Raw genomic sequence first — 22,684 nt, 5'->3', positions numbered from 1 at the left:
GTGGGAGATCAGGTCCATGGCACTCTCCGACAGTTCCCACTCTCTGGGGTCTAATAGCTGTCGGCTGAGAAAATCTGCTTGCACATTGACGGACCCCGCTATGTGTAACGCCGCTAACAACGATAGATGTTGCTCCACCCAGGATATTAGCATCTCCGCTTCCAAGGCCACAGGCCGACTCTTGGTTCACCCCTGTTGGTTAATATAGGCTACTGCCGTTGCATTGTCTGATAAGACTCTGACCAGCCAGTTGCGCAGAAGGGGAAGAAATTTCTCCAAAGCCAACCACATGTCTCTTGTCTCTAAGCGATTGATTGACCAAGTTGCCTCCTCTGTTGACCATTGGCCCTGCACTGACTGAGCCTGACATACAGCCCCCCAACTGGAGAGACTGGCATCGGTCGTCACCACTTACCACTGAGGTATGAGATTCACCCCACATTCCAGATGGCCCTGGCCAAGCCACCACGAAAGACTGGACCTGGCAACCTCTGTGAGCGGGAGAGGGAGATGAAATCTCTGTGACAGCGGGCTCCAGAGGGATAGCAGCGTACTCTATATTGATCTTATATGTACAAACGCCCACGGGACCAGATCTAAGGTTGATGCTATGGAACCAAGAACATGCAAGTAATCCCAGACCCTGGGCATTCGGGTTCATAAGAGGCTTTGGACCTGCGCACGCAACTTGAAAATCGACTACTGTGAGAGGAAGACCTTGCCACACGGGTATCGAAACGTGCGCCCAAGAACTCCAGAACCTGAGAAGAAGAAAGGTGGCTCTTGGCCAGGTTGACAACTCAGCCCAGGAAACGCAGGTGGTGTAAAACCATCGTCACCACCTGCTTGCAAAGTTCCTCTGCCTTTGCACGGATGAGGCAGTTGTCCAGGTAAGGGTGGACCAGCACACCCTCCTGCCGGAGGGCCGCCACTACTACCACCATCACCTTGGTGAAAGTCCTTGTGACAGTGGTGAGACCAAACGGGAGAGCACAAAACTGGAAATGCTGCCCGAGGATCATAAACCTGAGCTATCTCTGATGGTCCCGACAGATCCCTATGTGGAGATACGCCTCCGTGAGCTCCAGCGACGCCACAAACTCCTGTTCATACTGCTGCTATGACAGACCGAAGAGTTTCCATGTGGAAATGGGGCACCCTTAGAGCCAGGTTTAGCTTTTTTAAGTCCAGGTTCCAACGAAAGGAGCCATCCTTATTTGGAATGATGAAATAAATGGAATAATGGCCTATGCCTCGTTCCTCCTGGGGGATGGGAACAGTGACCCCCAGGTTCTTCAGCCTCTGGATACTCTGCCGAATGATGAGCTTCTTCTGTGGGGAAACACAGGGAGCTACCATAAACAAATTCTAACGCATAGCCTCATTCTATCATGCTTAGAACCCACTGGTCCGACGTGATCTTGACTCACTCCTCGTAAAATCGGAGGTCGGCTGACTCTCTAACTGGTATCGAGGACTGGGTCGGCCGGGCCTCATATAGAGGATTTGGCTCCAGTAAGTCCTTGGCCGGAGCCATCACGGTTTGCTCTGCGCCCTCAAAAGGTTTGGGACCAAGACTGATACCTCCTTGAGCTCTGCTCTGACAAAACTGCCTTTGGCCACGAAAACGAGAGTGAACTGAGGAAAATCCTTTTGGCTTGTCCTCAGGGAGCTTGTGCAACTTATCTCCAAGCTGCTTTATCAGCTGTTTCAGGTCCTCCCCAAAAAGGAACTTGCCTTTGAAAAGGAGCACTTCAAGCTGAGTCTTCAACAAAATATCCACAGCCCAGTTGCACAGCCACAAGAGTCTCCTAACCAAGACTGCAAATACCATTGTCCTGGAAGAGGTCCACACCATAAGCCAGCGCAGCCTCTAAGCATTCCACTTGCTTCGCTTCCTGGGGCTCGAGATCCTTGGCACTTTGTAACTGCTGTGCCCATCTAAGGCTTGCACGTAGCATAAATCTGCTGCAGACCGCTACTCAGATGCCCAAAGCAGAGACCTAAAAAATGTCCTTAAGGTGCACCTCAGGCTTCTGATCCTGCAGATCTTTCAGAGCCACTGCACCTGCCACAGGTATGGTGGTTCGCTTCTTGACCGCCAAGACGGACGCGTCCACCTTGGGGATCTTCAGCAGCTCCAGAGTGTCTTCAGGCAAGGGATACAGCTTGTCCATCCCCCTGCTGACCTTGAGCCCTGTCTCAGGAGTATCCCACTCCCGGACTATCAACTGCTTCACCATCTCATGAAACAGAAAAGTTTTGGTCGGACCCCGTAAGCCTGCCGTGACCGAATCCACCTTGTCCTGGCTTGGCTCCGCTAGTGGCTCTGCAGTCCCTAACTCTATGACATGTGGGATCAGAGATGCAAATTCCTCACGCTGGAATAAGTGAACCACCTTGGGGTCATCCCCTTCCACAGAAGGTTGTCCAGGCTCATCCTCCTGACCCGGACTAATGGAGGGAGGGGAACCTCTCGAGGACCATCTCCATGGTCTAGCTCCTCTGAGGAGACATCCTGTATGACACCCCCTCCCCCCCGCACCACGGGGGCTTGCACCTTATGGATCCGGGTAGCCACCGGCTGATCCATCCCCCTCCCCCCCGGGCACTTTCTTAGGTGGTCCTCCAGACACTCTACACCGGGGAGCCCCCCTCTTGTTGACCTTACTAGCCAAAAAGGCCTGGTGCATCAGGAGCATGAAGTCAGGGGAAAAACCGGAAGGAGCCCCTTTCAGGTTCTAAATCAGCAAGTGAAAGTGCTGGCAGATCCCTGTCACCCTTTTCCTCAGTGGCGCAAAATGTGCCCAGAATGGCCGCCATTCCCGCGCCGAGAATGGGTCGGCCTCCTGCCCTGTCACAGCCGGCAACCGTCCAGGTCCGTGCTGCCACACTGCTGCTACCGTGGCATCCCCCAAAGATCCAACACCCCCCGGGGAGACAGCGGGGACATCGGCCAGCCCGCGCAAGGCTTGAGAGGTGCTTACCGCAACGCGAGCAATGGCTCGCACAAGGCATGGCACGGCAGACATGGGTTGCATGGCAGGCGCCGGTAACTGTGGGGAAGAAGGGGAGAGCACCGAAAATGCAAGCAGGAGGAAAACAAATTTAAAACATTACCAACTCACTGCCTCTTCTGAATGCCTGGTCCGGGCTGGCAGCCAGATAAGCAACCTCTTCTCTGCTTTCTCTATTTTTTTTTTTTTAACTTTATTAAGAAGGCATAAAGGAGAGAATGAAGAAAGCAAGCCAGAAATTAAAGGATACTTCCCTGAAGAAATGATAGAGGCTGCTCAAAACTCTCGCTGAAGGGGAGGGAGCTGGACCCCGAGGAGCAAATTTGGGGTTTCCAATCCCTGTTCGTCCTTTAACCTACAAGAAGGAGGGATAGTCCCACCAGGACCTGCCAACCCCCTGGGAGGACAGAATTCACTTACGGTAGTTTCTTTTGTATTTGGTTCAGAACTGCAGGTTTTGCACCACCGCTGTCTGCTAGAGACAGAGAAATACTGGAGAAATTACTTACCTGATAATTTCATTTTCCTTAGTGTAGACAGATGGACTCAGGACCAGTGGGTATAGTGTACTCTTGATAATAGTTGGAGATGGATCAGATTTCAATCTGATGTCAGCCCTAGTACATATACCCCTGCAGGAAGCTCTGCTCTTCAGTATTCTCCTCGAAAAGCATTCTGGATATATGTGTGACTGACTAATTTGAATAACTTGCATAACTTCATAACTTGATTAACTTTATAACTTGATTAACTTGAATCGGTTGAATTGGCTATAGCTGGAGACCGCCAGTGCCCTCAACCGGGAAACATCGACACCCGGTAGGGTGAGTGTCCTAGAAGAAGAAAAGCATGGCTTATCCTTGATTCCCTTGCTCTCGGAGCGGACCCCCGAGGCTTCCATGAGTAACGGCAGCCGTGGGTGGGATGCTGAGTCCATCTGTCTACACTAAGGAAAACGAAATTATCAGGTAAGTAATTTCTCCATTTCCTAGCGTGTAGCAGATTGGACTCAGGACCAATGGGATGTACAAAAGCTACTCCCGAACTGGGTGGGAGGCTGCCCGTGACCCACTTAGTACTGCCCTTGCAAATGCTGTGTCCTCCCGAGCCTGAACATCCAGGCGGTAAAACCTGGAAAAGGTGTGGATGGAGGACCATGTCACCGCCCTGCAGATCTCGGTGGGTGACAGCATCTTGGTTTCTGCCCAGGACGCTGCCTGGGCCCTAGTAGAATGGGCCTTGATTTGTAGAGGCGGCGGCTTGCCTGCTTCTACGTAGGTCGCCTTGATGACTTCCTTGATCCAGCGGGCTATGATTGCTTGTGAGGCCGCTTCCCCTTGCTTCTTCCCGCTGTGAAGGACAAACAGGTTGTCTGTTTTTCGTATGGATTCCGACATTTCCAGATATCTGGCCAAGAGTCTGCCTATGTTGAGGTGGAGTAGACTTTTGGCCTCTTCCGAATTCTTATGTTCATCTGGCGATGGTAGCGAGATGCTTTGGTTAAGGTGGAAGTGACACACCACTTTGGGGAGGAACGAGGGGACCGTGCGCAACTGGATGGTTCCAGGGGTGAGCCTGAGAAACGGCTCATGACAGGACAGTGCTTGCAGCTCGGATTTGCGACAGGCTGAGCAGACTGCCAGCAGGAAGGCTGTTTTCAATGTTAATAGTCAGAGAGATAGGCCGCAGAGAGGTCTGAACAAGGCTCCTGCTAAGAAATCCAGGACCAGGTTGAGGTTCCAAAGAGGTGCCACTTTAGGGGTGGTCGGATGTGCTTAACTCCTTTCAGGAAGCGGGAGACATCTGGGTGAGAGGCTATGCTGCCGCCCTCGTTCTTGGCGCTGTAGCATGACAATGCAGCCACCTGTACCTTGATGGAGTTGAGGGACAATCCCTTCCGTTCTGTAGGAATTCCAAGACCGCAGGAATTTTGACTGAGCGAGGTATGATGTTGTGGTCCTCGCACCAGGCTTCAAATATTCTCCACACCCTTAAGTATGTTAGAGATATGGAGAACTTGCGTGCTCGGAGTAGGGTGTCGATTACAACCCCCGAGTATCTGCTGTTTCTCAGGCGAGCCCTCTTAATGGCCAGACCATAAGAGAGAATCGAGCCAGGTCCTCGTGGAGGATCGGTCCCTGTTGGAGCAGGTCTCTGTGTGGGGGTAGTGGCAGGTGGGTTCCCTGTCAGTAATCTCCGCATGTCTGCATACCATGGTCTTCTTGGCCAGTCCAGGGCCACAAGAAGTACCGGTCCCCTGTGTAGACTTATCTTGTGAATGATTGTGCCTAGCAGGGGCCACGGTGGGAAGGCGTATAGCAGAGTTTCCGGTGGCCATGTCTGAACCAGGGTATTGATGCCCTGGGACTGAGGTTCCCGTCTGCGGCTGAAGTAACTGGGTACTTGGGCGTTGGACCAGTTTGCCAGAAGATCCATGGTTGGTGTTCCCGAACGGTTCACTATCAGTTGGAACGCTGTGGTCGACAGCTTCCATTCTCCTGGGTCTAGACTTTCTCTGCTGAGATAATCCGCCGTGATGTCTTTCCCGGTGATGTGGTCGGCCGAGATCTCCTGGAGATTCCCTTCCGCCCACGACATTAGGGGGTCTATTTCCAGAGACACCTATTGGCTTCTGGTTCCTCCCTGAAAGTTGATATAGGCCACTGTTGTGGTGTTGTCCGCCATAACCCTGACCGCTTTGTCTCGGAGTCTGTGACCAAACCGTAGGCAGACTAGTCTGACTGCCCAGGCTTCTAGGCGATTGATGTTCCACCCCGACTCTTCTGCATTCCACTGCCCTTGGACAATTAGCTCTTCGCAGTGTGCTCCCCATCCTCGTAGGCTGGCATCCGTGGTAAGCAGGATCCAGGTCGGTGAGGATAGTCTCTTTCCCTGGCTCAGGTGGCCGTCTTGTAGCCATCACCATAGTTGGGTTCGAACTTTGCCTGGGAGCGGTAGACGCACGGTGTAGTTCTGAGACAGTGAGCTCCATCGCGATAGGAGTGAGCGCTGTAGGGGTCTCATATGAGCTCGTGCCCATGGTACTACTTCCAGTGCGGATGCCATGAGACCAAGGACTTGTAGGTAGTCCCATGCTGTGGGGCGAGGTTCGCTCAGCAGTGTTTGCAACTGGTTCATCAGTTTTAATCTCCTCGCCGGTGTCAGGATGACCTTGTCTTCCTTGGTGTTGAACCGGACTCCTAAGTACTCTAGAGTCTGTGAGGGTTGCAGACAGCTCGTTTGTGTTGACCATCCATACGAGGCTCTCCAGTAGAGCCTTGACTCTGCTGGTTGCCTGGTGACTTTCCTCTGGGGATTTCGCCCTGATCAACCAATCGTCTAGGTAAGAGTGTACGAGGATTCCTTCCTTCCTCAGTGTTGCCGCCACCACAACTATGATCTTAGTGAACGTCCAGAGTGCTGTGGCTAACCCGAAGGGTAATGCCTGTACCTGGTAGTGACGGTCCAGGATTTTGAAGCAAAGGAAGCGCTGATGTTCTTGATGGATCGGAATGTGTAGGTAGGCTTCCAACAGATCCAGGGATGTGAGGAACTCTCCCGGTTGTATCACCCTTATTACAGACCATAGGGTTTCCATGCAGAAGCAGGGGATCTTCAGGTGGCGGTTGATCGACTTGAGGTCCAGGATGGGCCTGAACGTTCCCTCTTTTTTGGGGACGATAAAATAAATGGAATAGTGTCCAGTATTTATTTGCTGTGGAGGCACTGGGGTTATGGCCTCTAGGGCCAGCAATCTGGTCAAGAGTAGCCTCCACTGCCACCCTTTTGGAGGGGTCGTGGCAGAGGGACTCCACGAACTTGTCCTGAGGGGTTCGGAGGAAGTCCAGGAAGTATCCCTCTTGAATGATGGTTAAGACCCACTTGTCCAAAGTTATCTCGACCCATCTTTGGTAGAATAGGGCAAGTCTGCCCCCTATGGCTTCTTCCATTGGACGGGTCGGCCGAGTCCCATTGTGGGGTGCAGTTGGGGCCGGGGCCCGCGCTGGTTCCTTTTGTTGTGCTTGTTCCGAAAGGGCTGGTTCCTGCCTGTAGGACGAGGCGCATGATAAGAGTTTCTGTATGGATTGAAGCGCTGTGAACTTCTGCCTCTGGAAGATCAGAGGAAGGGTCACTGGTTTTTCTTATTCCTGTCCTCCGGTACTCGCGGCAATGGGGACTTGCCCCATTTGTTAGCCAGTTTCTCTAGTTCGCTGCCGAATAGGAGGGATCCTTTGAAGGGCATCCTTGTGAGTCGCGTTTTGGAAGATGCATCAGCCAACCAGCGTCGGAGCCAGAGTTGCCTCCTGGCTGCCACAGCTGATGACACTCCTCTGGCTGCTGTGCGCACCAGATCGGAAGCAGCATCCACAAGGAATGATACTACTGGTTCCATGGCTTCCCCAGGGGTGTTGCTCCTGGTCTGTGATAGGCAGGCATGGTCACCACGGTGCAGCAGGACGCTATTTGTAGGGACATAGTGGCGACGTCAAAGGATTGTTTAAGGATGGATTCCAGCCGTCAGTCATGAGCATCTTTGAGTGCAGCACCTCCCTCCACTGGGATAGTGGTGCGCTTCGAGACCGCACATACCATGGCATCCACTTTTGAGCATGTCAGAAGGTCTTTGGCCGCCGGGTCCAGAGGGTACATGGCTGCCATAGCCCATCCCCCTTTGAATGTGGATTCTGGAGCACTCCATTCCAGGTCAATTAGCTGCTGGGTGGCTTGAAACAGAGGGAAATGGTGGGAGGTCTGGCAGAGTCCCTCCAGCAGGGGATTTGTCTTAGGTTTCCCTGAGGCACTTGTGCCCAGGATAGCAAGCTCCTTCAGGCTGTGGGTGATCAGGTCGGGGAGCTCGTCCTTGGTGAAGAAGCGTCTCATGGTCTGGTGAGGTTCTGTCCCCGGGGGTAGTTCCCCCTCTTCTAGGGGCTCTGATTCCTCTTCAGAGTTGTCCGTGTCGCTGTAGGTGGGACTTCTGGGCAGTGGAAACATTTGTCTGGGCCTAGAGGGGCCTGGAACATAAAGGTCTTCTGGTGGAGGCTGTGGCTGTTTTGCCAGATGTCTGCCACATGTCTGCATGTGAACGAAGGTGTGTAGGCCTTTGAAGAATTCCACCCATGAGATAGATGCTGGGTCCAAGCTAGGGGGCGGAGTCCCTGGGGGTCCTCGTTTGAGTGGGTGTCCCGCTGGAATTTGCTAGGTCCGGGGTACTCATAGAGGAGCTAGTACTCTGCCCTGGGTGGGACTGGCCCTGGGCTGGATCTCCCAGGGCCTCCTCGCACTGGACGCACAGGGCGTTGGCCTCTTCATTTTGTGCGGCTCTGATGTGGCATGCTGGGCAGAGGCCTTGAGCCTTGAGCTCCGTTTCCAGTGGTGCCATGGATATAGGCGCGTAAATCTTTATGCGCTCTGGTGCGTCGAAGATGTGCACACGGGTTGTGTGCGCGCAGGTGCGTGCCTAAGTCGCAGTTATGCGCCCGGCCCAGTAAGCGCGTGATGCGCGCGTATCTTATGCACATGGCCCTTGTGCGTGTAACCTTATGCGCACATGTATTTTGTGCGCTTAGCTAGTCTTGTGCACACAGATCAAGATGGCGGACAGAGAAGCAAATAGGGCCAAAATGGTGACGGCGACCACACAGGCAATATGGCGACCACCTCAGAGGGTCTCCACGTGGGAGGACCCTTGGAACCAACCGGGGCCTGGCCCTGCTAGGGCGGATCAACCTGGTGGCACTGTTCCCGGCCAGCGACCTGTGCGACTCCTCGAACAGCGGAGACCGGAGTCTTAGAAGAGGATTTCTACCTTACCTTGTCTTTGGTGCTTCCCAGTTTCATTCCGGGTGGTCTCCAGCTGCGGGGGGGGAGAGGGCCAATACCTTCACCGCCACGCTCGAGGATGCACCTGCTGCCTCTCAGCCATGCCCAAAGTTGGGGCTAGGTCCCCGCTGAGGATTGGCCGCTGGACCGAGGCTTACCTCTGAGGGACCACGGAAATCACCTCGGGAATTCTCAACTGGGGGAGGGACCCGAGGGTGTCACCGCAGGAGAGCGGGGCTCGTCTGTAGAGGCAAGTTTTCTTTTGAATTTGGGTTTTCTCTGTTGAAATTGTTCTAACGCTATGAGAGCGTGCAGGTAGTCCCTAACTGCTATGGAGACGGAAAATACTGAAGAGCTGCACTTCCTGCAGGGGTATATGTACTAGGGCTGACGTCAGATTGAAATCTGATCCATCTCCAACTGCTAGCAGGAGTACACTATACCCATTGGTCCTGAGTCCATCTGCTACACGCTAGGAAATGAGGAGTTGCAGGTGGCACACCAGGTCATAAGGCGGTGCCTGTGAAACTTTCTCTGTCTCCATCTGCTGGGAGGCAAAACCCAGGAGTCTGGACACACCGTTTATACAGCAAGTTGGTCAAAATAAAATAAACGAATGGCATGGGATAACTAAAAGCCCAGGACTACAAACTGCCACTCAATGGGAACCTAAATTACAAGTAGTCCCTGCTCTCCACCTGCATATGGACTCTTGGTCTTCCTTGCAAGTTTATCCAAACAAAATTAGAAAAATAAAGCTGATGGGAAGGGAGGAAAAACAAACCAAGCCCTCTAACTGGCAAATTTATTGTGTACAGTAACATGAAATAAAAACAAAACAAAACAAAAACCCCCCCCACAAAAGTTCAAAGAACAGCAACATTCAACTTGGAGATTATTTACAAACTTCTGGGCATTCGCTGCACTTCCTGCAGGGTAGTACCACCTTACATTCATTCTCAATCTCCAGTGGAGTAAACAAAATAAAGCAGGTTCTTAATTATTGTAAAAAAAAGTTTTATTTCTCTCTTTCGTAGCTGAGGCTCTCATCAAGCCCCTCACCATAATGGTGCTAGTCAAGCAGGGGGCTCCTGTTCTGTTCACCAGCACAGTGTGAAAAGCAGCTGAAACAGATAAAACTGAAGGGTACAGGCAGGGAAGGACAGCTAAAAACGGCTGAGTCCACCTCCAAAAATGACAGCAAAAAAGAAAGGGAGACCTAGGCAGTTGATTATTTCAAGGAACAGAAATGAGAAAAGGGCATCCTACTGGGATGAGACATGAAGCTGGTAAGGCTGCATTAAAGGGAACGAACCTGTACCTTTCAAACCCACCTCTCAAACCTGAATGGCTGCACTCAGCCTCCAATAAAAGGCGGGGCACAGGCAAACGTCATTTACAAACACGTACAAGGTTGTGCAGATGTAGACGTGAAACAGGTTCATGGGTAATGCAAAATTATGACCAAGGAAGCTGGGACATTTTAAATTAAGCCACGTGTGCTTCCAAAGGCCCCTCCCTGTTCCTGGGGTCACTTGGCCTGTGGAGTTGGACAACTGTAATATACATTCATGCAACGTCAAGGGTCAGACTGGAAACATCCACTGCCCATTCACGGCCCTGGAGCCGTATCATTCCTGTTAACAGTATTTAAATTTGCACGCATTTTTTCAAATCATACTCCAGAGCACCCTACACACTGCTTTGACCCAGTGTATGCAAATTTTCTCTATATTCATTATGGAGATTATGATACCAGCTCTTTCACCCCCTCAGATCACCATGTCCACTTGTAATAGGCACCCAGCTCTGTTCTTTGATGAGGGTTTCTTGGCATAAAAGCTCTTCCTGGCTCACATGCTTTGTACAAGGCGATCATGAGAAAGAGACTCTGAGCAAGAACATCCCCCTCTTCTCCATCTTGCTTGGTGCAGGGGGCCTTGGCCTACCCTCTCCCAGGACCCAGAGAACACCCCTTAAACTCAAGGCAGAAACAGAGCCTACTGTGTGGTATGCGTCAGTATTGGGACTATGGAAGCAAAACGTAGGCCCTTCCCCGCTGTGAGACTACAGCCAAACTCCGCCCCTGTCCCTTTTCCCAGGCAGTACTGGAAATGTAGACTCCATGCACATGCAGGCAAGCAGCAGGTTCAATCGGTCTGAAATAAACAATGATTTTTATTTAAGAAAGTGACACCCAACCCATGGCGGTTTTTTTTTTCCACAAACATGTTCAAATGTCAAGGATCAAATGGAACCCAAAGTTGAGTGTTTATGCTAGAAAGTAGATCCCAGGTGGGTGTGGCTTTTGGACTTGGTTTTTTGCCACTGCAACTCCTGGAGTAACATGGGCAGTGTAGCACTGGGATAAGCCTGGCTGCAGGCACCAGCATGCTGCTACCCACCGGCACTACAACACAGGCCAGAAAGCATCGCGCAGCTTGGCTTCAGCTGGCGTTGGACGTGGGGCGCATGCAGTGCATCTTTTGTACCCTTGATTAGGTACGTGCCAACATCCTCAGTGAAAAACTGAGCTGCAGAATCGTTTCTTCATGTTTAAGACCAAGCCGAAGGACAATCGGTATGGGTTAGACAGGCGCAGGGAGATAGTTACCATGAGCAGGAGTCAATGCTCATCTGCCACTAGATAGGACCAGGGTTAAACAAGTTCTGCTGTAGCCACAAAACCCCCCACTTGTCACTGTCCTAGTAAACTGGGACAGCAGTCATGGATCCAAATTAGGAGCAGAAGCCCGTCTGCACCAAGACTGGAATTCCTGCCAGAAAAACCTCGACAGGGTTTTTTTTTTTTTACCAGTACTTCAGGAAGGTGATGTGTAACCAGCAGCTTGCAGTTTTGCTAGACCCATGAACTTCCCAGCACAGCAGCTGAACTCTGGGCGTTACAGACAGAGCTAGAAAACACAGTTACATAAAAACTAACATTCATGCTCTCATCCTCCCACACACTAGAAGAGGGAGGGGGGGGGGGGGGACTCAAGAACTCCAGCTGACGCATGATCTGATGTGTATTAATGACACTGCATGAGAATTCTTTTTACATTTCATCTACTTTTTAAGAGGTGCCATGCCGTTTGCATCTGGCCATCACAGCAGAGGCATCACCCCATAAAGTGGACTCATCAGTCCATCATGCTCCCCTTTCATCCACGGGCACAAGAGGGTCACAGCCTGAGGGACAGAAGGGCAGATAGACGGAGTAAAATCAAAGCATTTTGCTGCAAACCTGAAGTCACACAAAAGTACAATAATCAAATACAGAGACCTCAAAAGTGTCTCACCTTGGGAACAAAAAGCAGGTCTGGAAATGAACCGGTGGATTCACCTTAGAAGGGGCCCCACCGTGCAATCACTGCCCAGTGAGACAGCCCCACCATGCACAGAGCTTTGCAGCACGACAGGAGGCGAGATCCCATGCAGGCTTGGTGCGGTTTAAGGTGAAAGTCACTCCAGCGCCCGAGCAGTGGTTTCATGTCCAGATACAGCAGGCCCTGAACTGCCCCTTAGGTTGTTAAGATGGCAATTTGTTTACTTATTCATTTTCTGGATTTACAGAAGATTTGATGCCACAGCAAAAAAAAAAAAAAAAGTTTTCACCTCTTACAACAGAACCCGTTCACGTTAGCACGTGACACTGCCACGCCGAGTTTTCACTGGCTCGCGTTGACGAGACGGGAACAAGCCATTCTCCTTCAATGTGCTCATTACTTCCAAACTCAAAGGAACAGTTTACTTACGCCATGATAAGAGGTACAAGACAGGTGTCCTGCCTCAGTCTGAAACATGCATAGCCAGAAGGAATAAAAAGACAAACTCTGCTTTTCTTGGGCATTCCAGCAGCTCTTAAAAAGTTGCAAAAAAAAAAAACAAACCTGTTGTCCTCTTTTCTTTGACAAGGAGGGGGGGGGGGGGGGGGGAAGAGCAAATGAAAATAAATTGTGTACAGTGTAAATGGTACGGTCATAGAAGGAGTTAGCGACACACTTAGTTACGTAGCTGGGAAAGGAGTTGGTTACAAGACGTAACTAGTCTGTCAAACTACTACTGTTGCATTCGGCGAGAAAAGTGCTCTTACCCATCCAGTCCCAACATCCCAAGCTGTGGCACAGTAAAGACTGGGAGGTAACGGGCAGTCGCTCTGTCCAGGAAATGTGTTCATGGTCATCAAAAGCAAACATGCACTAGCCTGAGGAAGCCCACCCACCAACCCCATTCTCTAGTGATACTGTGCGAACAAGAGACTGTCTTTCAGTGACGGGACCAGCAGCAAAGAGCAGCTCTTTTAGCTTTCCCTGAATAGTCTGCATCAAGAAAACTTCTCCCCACCCTCCCCCCATGCAACTACCAAAAAAAAGGAATATTTACATTAATTACAGCAAAGAAGCCAATCCAAGTCCTCTCCCCATCTCAAAAAACAACTACAGCACGCGGTACTTCTCCCTACAGCGTGCAGAAATTCACTTCTCACCTCCCACCCTTCAAAACAAGACAAGCTTGGGCAGAAAGTATTCTCAAAGAAATTAAAAAAAAAAAAGATATACAAACTGTGCATTTTATTTCAACACCAAATGGTGTAAGTGTGCAAGGGGAAATTCCCTGTGCATCATAGGTTCACTAGGACCAGTTCTCGAAAAGCAGGCCCATATCCAGCCCACATGCTCTGCACCAGCAAATGCCTTTCTACAATAATTCAAGCTGGCAGCTAAATATGAATATGTGCTAACCCCGACCAACCTGATCCAGCAGCAGCTAGACAGGCTTGGGCCATTCTTTTTACAAATAAGGAAACACAAGCCCTTAAGGCTGCTTACAACTGAGCAGGCCCGTTACGTAGAGAAAAAAAAAAGACTGCAGAGATTTATTCAGGGCCCTGTCTTGCTGAATTCATCTGAAATGTATCGAGCTCGAGGCTGGACTCTGTTCTCTCCTCACAGGTGAGAGGACTCTGTCTGCCCAGCGTGTGTCTGCTTCAACCCCCACAGGGAATGAAGCTTTCCAGTAAGAAAAACAATTTCAAATCACATAAACAGAAGGATAGTGGGGAAAATGGAAGAAAAAGACTTCAGAAATGTCCTCCCAAAAGAGAAAGAAGGCGACCCGGCCGGAGCCGCCAACATTTTTCAATGACATTCGCTGCAGGCCGAGGCACTTACTCAGCCAAGCACCTGTGTCTTACGGCTGAATTTAAAAGTACAACAAATTTGAAATACTGACTATTTGCTAGAAATGCTTAAAAACTTTGACTATGACACAGAGGCAAGGCCGAAGCACATAACAGCGGTGCCAAAGGGGGAGTCTCTCTCTTCCTCAGGAAATCTCACCCCCTGAACACCTCAGGCTGTTTTCTAGCCTGGGCTTCTACAGCCAGTTTTTCTCTATAGGGTAAATGAAGAAAGAAAACAAAAAAAAAAAGCAGAGCAGGTAGAGACAGACCCTGTCATCGCTTTAGAAAATTCAGTCAAACAGGCAATGAGATTATTACTGAAGTGTGAATCCGTTTCCTCTTTGTACTATTCCAATCCAAGGTTTGGGTAGATGCAGATCCCATTTCCAGCGCTGTGCTCCAAAATACTTCCCCCTTTCCAGTCTTTTGCTAGTTGTTTCTTAAGCTGGGGGGGGGAAGGGGTAATGTGTGCTTAACTCAGAACTAAAGCGAGTTAAAGGAGAATGTGAACTCTAGAAACAAGGGAGCCTGCCAGCTTCAGGGATGGACTTCTAGAAAGGGTGGATCGGTTTTTCCATTTCATTGCAACAGTAAGTCACGGGGACTGGACAAAGAAACATGTACATTTTGGCACATTTCTTGTGCTAAAAAGGTCCTGAAACGTCTTAGAACTTCACTACCTCCTATCACTGTACAGCTCGGTCAGACTTAGCATTTATAGAGCTCAAAGGGTTAGGTGGCTGAGGAGCAGAAGTCTGCCTCACAAAAGTTGATTAATGAAACGGCCCCAGGCTGCACGAGAAGTTACAGACCAAACCACTACAGTTGGGTCAGGTGGAAAGAGGCGAGCAGTGGGTGGCCTGAGATAGCGTGGCACAGTATGCCCCAGCACCGAGCAGCGCCTGAGCTGCTCAGCCAAACTCCTCTTCCCCCATGGTTACACCTGGCAAAAGGAAAGCAACCGCTGGAAGTCACTAGTGAATTGTGAGGCTGTGGATGTATAGATATATCTATACATCTCCATCTATCTGTACATAGATAGATATTTTAATGTTTCACTAAAGTTATAACTACATCTTTTCGCTGATTTACTGTTTCCTATCGCTCTATAATTTTTTTTTTTTGTTTTTTGTTTTGTTTTGTTTTTTTTACAGCATAAATAAAACCGTCAGGAAATAAATACAATTGGCTTCCATGACATGGAAGTGGTGTGGACTGTATAGTGGGGAGGGCTGCAGGGGGGAAGTCGTACATTTGAATGACACGAGACAGGAAGCTCCAGCGATGGGGGGTGCTTAAGTATCTTCGTTCATTTCCTGGCTGTCTGTCCGGGCAATTTTCCGAGGCGGTGCTGATCCTTCACCTGTAGTCTCCACCTGTTCCTGATCTCTCTTCTTCGCTGCATTCTGTTGGTAGCGAAAGAAACCCAATCAGAGGTTCAACTGGGTAGATTGCAACATGCAAGGGCATAAAGACTTCCCAGTGAGAGGCAGCTTTGAAAGTGCAACTATTAGGGCGGAGTAAAAGCAGCAGGACAGCACTGTGAAGGCTCAGACCTGCTGACGGACACCTTCCTTCCTATGTAGGGATATCAGTAGGGCCTGCCTCCTAAAGTGGGCCAGAGGGCAAGGCCACATTGAATGTGTGACTGATGGAAACCCACTGCCCAGTCAGGAAGGGGGGCTTTCCACCTCTCCAGGCAAGAAGCCTTCTTTCATCTGCCAAGACAAAATGTCCTTTACCAGAATACAGGTACCACTAATGCCAGGCCACGCATCCTACTAGCATGATACCAATTAAGTAATGCACACAATACAGGCAGCTCACGTACAGGTACATGTGACTGTGACAACAACTTACACAGCAGAGGAGAAAAGGGCTCACCGAGAGTTCACCTGGCTTTTACTGTTATCTCAAGCAAAGCCAAGGAGTGGGCACCAGATGAGCTGCAAAGATGTAATGCCTCTCACAGGAGTAAAGCAGCACTGCAAGCCCTTCAAACAGCTGCTGCCCTCCTGTGTGCAAGACAAATCATCCCACTTCTTACCTTCTTGTCCCACTGCTGATGCAGGTAGCGCAGAAGTATGTTTGTCTTCTCTGTTACTATGACTGTTAAAGAAAAGAGAAAAGAAAGTGCATTTAGAGGCTCTGAAATGAGGCCTCACCCCCCTAGAAGCTTCCATGTGCCCCTTCCTTTCCCCTCTCTCTGCTTGCAGGAATCCCTGCTCTTTTCAGAAGCGCTGACTCTTCCCACCCCCAATCATGGTTACTAAAATGGGGACAGGCACACCTCAGAGCTCAGCTCTCCCGTATCGACTACCCTAGCACATGTTGCCCCCCCCCCCCCTCGAGCTGATGACATCCCAGTTCACATTTCTGCCATCCGTCTTCACGGGTTCAAACCAATACCGTCACTAACTCTGGGAAGCTTCATTACTAATCTCAATATTTAAAAGACTTGACAGCCCTATGAGGATGTGAGAAGTCAGAAATAGATTTAGCATCACACCCAGTATTTCTTCTTAAAGCAAAATCAAATAGCAGCTTGTAATGCCGGCACTCAGAAGCTGCCTTGAAGAGACTCACTTTGTTCCGATGGGTATTCTCTTGTGGGCAGATACACCGATGGTCTTCTGTTCTGTAGAACAAGCAGAATTAACTCTGGGATGAAATAAAAATTCCACAGATGCAGGACTGCCTGGTGAAAGGCATCACCAGCTGGGTCTCCTGTCAGCCTCTCAGCATCACTCACTAAGCATGAAACTTCCCGGACCATACGGATGGCTGCTCTGGGAAGCAATGGCAAGGAGTTTCCCCAATATCTCCCCATATTAAGAATTCCCTATAAACAAACCTGTTCCCAGGGAAATAGGCCAGAGAAGGGATCAGTGCCCCTGAAACAGGTCTGCTGAGAAACAGCAGGTTCTCTATAGGTTCATGAAATCCAGTCTGGTGGACCAAGGTCCAAATCTCACGTCCCCCAGTGACACTCCTGACCTTGGGCAAATCTTCTGTTGCCTTAAGATACTCACTTCAGTGGTAACCTCTTTGGAGCAAGGATTTACTGTACCCGAATTCTGGGGCTGTAAGCCACCTCAAGCATTATTTGTATAGATGGGCTAAAAAATTCAAAAATTAACTACCAGTAATCTCTTTTTTTTAGATAAGTACTGGTAAGGAACACCTAAGCACATTACTTTACTGACTCAGTGGCACATCTACTGCCATGACATCTCACCGATCAACCCAGCAGCTCCTTCAGGGCAATACAAGAGGAGAACTAATCACCACTCTGTCTGACGTTTGGTAAGTCACCTCACCTCCCTCTGACTTTCCAGCCCCAGGTCCTTTAGCAAGGGGCTGGAAAATCAAAATCCTTCCCCCCCCCCTCCCCCATGCCCTTGTGAGCAGAGAATAGCAGCTACAGTAATCTACTACAGGCAGGGGGGGGGGTATGACATCTTTGCAGTATTTCTTTTTAATTTAAAATAAACTGTGTAATAAAAACACCAATACAAATGTTGTAGGTGCTTTACAATAACATAAGATGTGCTGCTGCAAACAAGACTTACTATATAAAAGGGTTCCTGCTCGCATGTTTGCCTTCAAGACCAGCCTGCCAGTTGGTCCTTTCATGTATGTGGAGACCCTTCTTGAATAGGACATATAGCCTGGACTTACAGTATAAAGAATCAACAATTTCAGCAGAGTACTCACCGAGGCTTTGCATACAGAGTCTGCATGGAATCGGCTGAAATTGCTCTTGTTGTACACTGGCAATCCTTTCAAAAAATCAGCCTATAATGCAAAGACAAAATCACTTTAACAGCAGATTGGATTAGGAACATAAGAACTTGCCATATTGGTTCAGACTGGGGATCCAGTTTCCAACAGTGGCCAATTCAGGTCACAAATACCTGGCAAGATCCCAAACAGTAAACAGATCTAACGCACAGTGATAAGTAGTGGCTATTTCTTAAGTCTACTTGGTTAATAACAGTTTATTGACTTCTCCTCCACATCTTTTTTAAACACAGCTTAATTGTATATTGAGTAAAAAAGAACCCTCTCTGATTTGTTTTGAATGTGCTACTTATTAACTTCAAGAAGTGTCTCCCCTAGTCGTCTTAATTTTTTGAAAGAGTAAATAACCAATTTACATTTACCAATTCTATTCCACTCATGATTTTAGAGACCTCTATCATATCCCCCCTCAGCCATCTCTTCTCCAAGCTGAACAGCCCTAACCTCTTCAGCCTTTCCTCATAGGGGAGCTGTTCCATCCCCTTTATCATTTTGGTCGCAATTCTCTAAACCTTTTCCACTGCAACTTTTTTTTTCTTTTTTTAGATGTGGCAACTTTAAATACAGCCTCACCATGGAGCAATACAGAGGCATTATGACATTCGCCATTGTATTCTCCATTCCTTTCCTAATAATTCCTAACATTGTTTGTTTTTTGACCACTGCCACACACTGAACCGAAGATTTCAAAATATTGTCCACTATGACACCAGGTCCTTTTCCTGGGTGGCAACTCCTAATATATAAGCCGATACAGTACAGTGCGCTCCGGCAGAATGCTCTGTTAACCCATGTTTGGATGCGCTTTTGACGCGCTATTTTTACCCTTATTCAGTAAGGGGTAATAGCGTGTCAAAACGCGCGTCCAAACTAATAGGGCCCGCAACATGCAAATGCATGTTGAGGGCCCTATTAGTTATTTCCGCGCGATTCAGTAACTAAAATGTGCAGCCAAGCCGCACATTTTACTTTCAGAAATTAGCACCTACCCAAAGGTAGGTGTTAATTTCTGCCGGCACCGGGAAAGTCCACAGAAAAGCAGTAAAAACTGCTTTTCTTACACCCTCCAACTTAATATCATGGCGATATTAAGTCGGAGGTCCCAAAAGTTAAAAATAATAAAAAATAAATAAATAAATAAATTTAAAATCAGTCCACGGATTGAAAACCGGACGCTCAATTTTCCTGGCGTCTGGTTTCCGAACCTGTGGCTGTCAGCGGGTTTGAGAACAGAAGCTGGCAAAATTGAGCGTCGGCTGTCAAACTCGCTGACAGCCACCGCTCCTGTCGAAAAAGATGTGCTAGGGACGCGCTAGTGTCCCTAGCGCCTCTTTTTACCACGGGCCCTAATCTGAATATTTTTTCTTTTACTGAATCGCGCGCACAGGAGAGTGGCCTGTGTGCTCGTCCCCTCTCCCGCGACTTTTACTCTATCGGCCTGATAATCGGGTGCTTAACAGCAAAGCATGGAAATATTTACAACCAGAGGAGCGCATTACTAAAACATCACCCCTTCACAGCAGGGATGGTGACATCTCCTTTTATCTTAAAGGTAGTCCAGCTCCAGAGACTTAGTCTATCATAAGCAGAAGCTGCAGCTCTTTTATACTCTTGATTATGCCACAAAACTAATTAGATGTTTCCTAGAGGATGGTTTTTGAAGTAAACATGTGACAAGGATCAATGCATTATTCGCTAGCACTGACCACCACCCTCCGGGAATTACTGAATGATTCAGCATTCAGCTCCTACAAATTTGTCCACCAGGCACCGATTTTATAAAAAAAACAAAACAAGGAGCAACATAATTTAAGCAAACACCAAAAAAAACACAACAAATGAGCCCTGCAAGTCAGGCAACAGTTGAACCAAGTACCCCAAAGCAAAGACTATCACCGGTTCAACACAAAGATCTGTTCACACCCAAACGGTCAGTCACATAAAACAAGATGTTTTCCACTACGAAAGGTTTCGAAGTCCAAAAAATAAAGGTTCCCCAGCTCCATCCTGTCCAGAAGTTGCCCAGCCTGGAAAAGTCACATCACTAAAGCAGCAGTACCAACAACATTATTTTCAATAACTGAACCTGTGGTTAAACCAACCATTAAGAAATCCTTTTTTGTTTGGATGTAGGCCGATTCATTAGAAGATATAATGGGTTCATTTATGAAACCTCTTCTTCTTTAACCAGTCCTGCCATTTTCAAACCATAACAAAGCAGGGCAGCTGTGCGGATTGTAAGAGCCCAATGTGGGTATCCCATTTATACACCTAAAGCATGAATACAGCACAGACAACTGAACAACATATTTATCAGAGACCAATGTGGGAATGCCACTGATACACCTACAGCATTGAAGGATTATACAGGAGAAAACCCCAAAACACCTTAAAGCAGTGCTTCTCGACCTTTTTTTCTGTTGGGACACACTTGGCAGATAATGCTTACAGGCGCGACACACTGAACAATTAACCATCAAGGGGTTAAATGTAAACATGCATCCCAAGAACTAGGTTATTTCAAATACAACTCGTTATATAAAAAAGATATTCTGATGCTATCTCAGTAACAGAAACACAAACTCCCTTACTACCAGGCGCATTGTAAAATACAAAACCTGAAAAAAAAACCCCACACTCAGCAAACCTTCCATACCATTACAACACTAATTCCAAGAACTCAAACAGCAATAGCCCTTCCTATGAAAAGGCAGCAGTGCAGCACCAATGCACGACCTATTGAGAATGAGAAAAAAACGCAACAAAATTTGACACAAATTCCTACCTACTAGTAAAATACCTCACCTCAGTCACACATACAGATCAGACCTTCACCAAATACAGAATAAAAGACCACAAGTTACATATGTGGAGATAAAAACTGGAATAGAAACCTCAAAAAGCCACTTTGCATGCAGTGCAAAACCGGAGAGCTAGAAACAGAAAGACATATCCTCTACACTATACAAAGTACAAACAGAAGAAATGCACATTCCCAAACTGACATATTATGGCTCCTGCACCCCGTCACTCCCCTTCCATGCCTCCATCATCCTTCACGTTCTCCCAATTACTCCCTTTCAATCATCTGCTCACACTCAAATCCCTGCTCAGCATTCCTGACCCTCACATCCTGTTCCCTGTGCTCCCTCTCTCCCCCCTTCATCCCATCTCCCTGCCTGCCCAGCTATCCTGACCATTTCCCACCCCTTCCTACTCAGTAGCCCCCACACTCCCTCTCCTTTCCTCCTTCATCTTCCCAGCATCCCTAACCTCCTTTCCCCCACCCTCCACAAGGTGAAGAGATCAGCAGCATCACTCTCAGACTCAGTAGGGGAAGATAAAGTTTGCATCCCTATGGGGCCCAGAACAGCAGGAGCTGGCAACGTCTCCCTCTGATCTGGGTGAAGGAGGAAATAGCCTCCCATTGGGCCAGAAAGAAGAGAAGGGAGAGTAGCCGCCCATCAGGCCCAATGTAAGAGAAGTTAACCAACTCCCACCCAGAGTGATAAGGAGGCAGCCATCTGCTGGCCCGATACACCTGTTGAGAACCACTGCCTTAAAGGACCAGATCCAGAGATCTGGCCCAGTCCACTTAAGCTTAAGATAGCAGGGAATCCTGGTCTGGGAAGAGGAAACAACAGGAGGCCCCAGGGGAGAGATGGAAGTTAGAGAAAGAGAGCACTGTTGAACTGTAAATTGTGATATTACATTTGTGTTGTTGAACTATAAAGAACAGCAGAGCTGCTTTTGTTTGTTTCTTGTCATTAATAAAGATGTTTATGCAAGATTTCTACCAGAGTCCAGCATGAATCCACACAGCATAAATAGAAAATAGACAGCTAAAAACCAGATATTCATCTGAAACCCATGTGGGTGTCTCACTAATACACCTACATCATGAATACAGCACAGACAGCTGAAGAACAGACTCGTGCGGGTTTACCTAAAGCATGACTTCAGCAGATGGCTGAAAAAACAGATATCCTCATAAACCCCTGCAGATGTCACACCTAACACATAGACCTCTGTATTGGTCAGAGACCCATACGGGTATCCCAATGATACATGTAAAGCATGAACACAGCACAGACAGTTTTAGGGGAAGGCACTGTTAAAACAATACAGGTATAGCCAAATTAAGTTGCATACATTGCAAACACTAATGTAACAAAGCCAGAAACAGCATCGAAAAAGCCAAAGGAGGAAGGAGAACCAGGAATAAGACTAAGGACGGAAACATCGAAACAGGCACCGGTGAATCCTGTCGTTATCGCCCAGGGAGCTGCAGAGAGGCCGGGAATGAGAAGACCCCTCCCCGAGGCGCCTGCCGCCCCGGCCGCCCAGCTGACTTGCAGGCCCTGCGCTAGCGAGGAGCTTTTCGCCGCTGATAGGGAACCTCCCCATGCCAGGCACGGTACCAGTACCGGCCGCCCATAAGCACTAAACAGGCCAGGAGCGTCACCCACCATCTTCCGCCCGTCAGAGCCGCTGCCGACCCAACCAGTGCACCCTAACCCATTCACCTTACACGTCCCAGCAGCCCCGCCCTTTCCTCCATGCTCATTGGCTACAGCGGAGGCCCATCCAGCTATCCCCCACTCTCAATGGCTGGCACGGCAACCACCAGTCAATTCCTCTCGCGGGGGTAGTTGGGTTTGGTTGATTTTTGCCGTGAAGGCCACCGGGCTTTGTAGTTCTTGACAGGGCAGACGGATGTTTGCTTCCACCATCTCCTGCTGCGTGCTGGGAAGTGTAGTTCTCAGTAGATTAGGCGGCTTCCCCAGCGTGATGAAGCCATTGCAAATCAAGAGGGAACTGGGGATCGATTTATTCTTCCTGTTCATGCTTTATTCTT

General features: G+C 48.8%; 1 protein-coding gene across 1 annotated transcript; it reads right to left on the bottom strand.

The window, feature by feature from the left end:
• Positions 1 to 10,989: 10,989 nt before the first annotated feature.
• Positions 10,990 to 22,416, bottom strand: DDA1 (DET1 and DDB1 associated 1). The gene is made up of 5 exons (XM_029613780.1): positions 22,296 to 22,416; positions 17,740 to 17,820; positions 16,609 to 16,660; positions 16,070 to 16,131; positions 10,990 to 15,428 (listed from the first exon to the last, which is right to left on the bottom strand). The coding sequence occupies exons 1-5, from the start codon at positions 22,296 to 22,298 to the stop codon at positions 15,318 to 15,320; spliced, it is 309 nt and encodes a 102-aa protein (XP_029469640.1). The 5' UTR covers positions 22,299 to 22,416; the 3' UTR covers positions 10,990 to 15,317.
• Between the last annotated feature and the right edge of the window lie 268 nt (positions 22,417 to 22,684).

The sequence above is a fragment of the Rhinatrema bivittatum genome, chromosome 8, assembly GCF_901001135.1.
Source record: "Rhinatrema bivittatum chromosome 8, aRhiBiv1.1, whole genome shotgun sequence".
Lineage (NCBI taxonomy): Eukaryota > Metazoa > Chordata > Amphibia > Gymnophiona > Rhinatrematidae > Rhinatrema > Rhinatrema bivittatum.
Note: the sequence above shows the minus strand (reverse complement) of the source record. Positions and strands in the feature narration are given on the sequence as shown.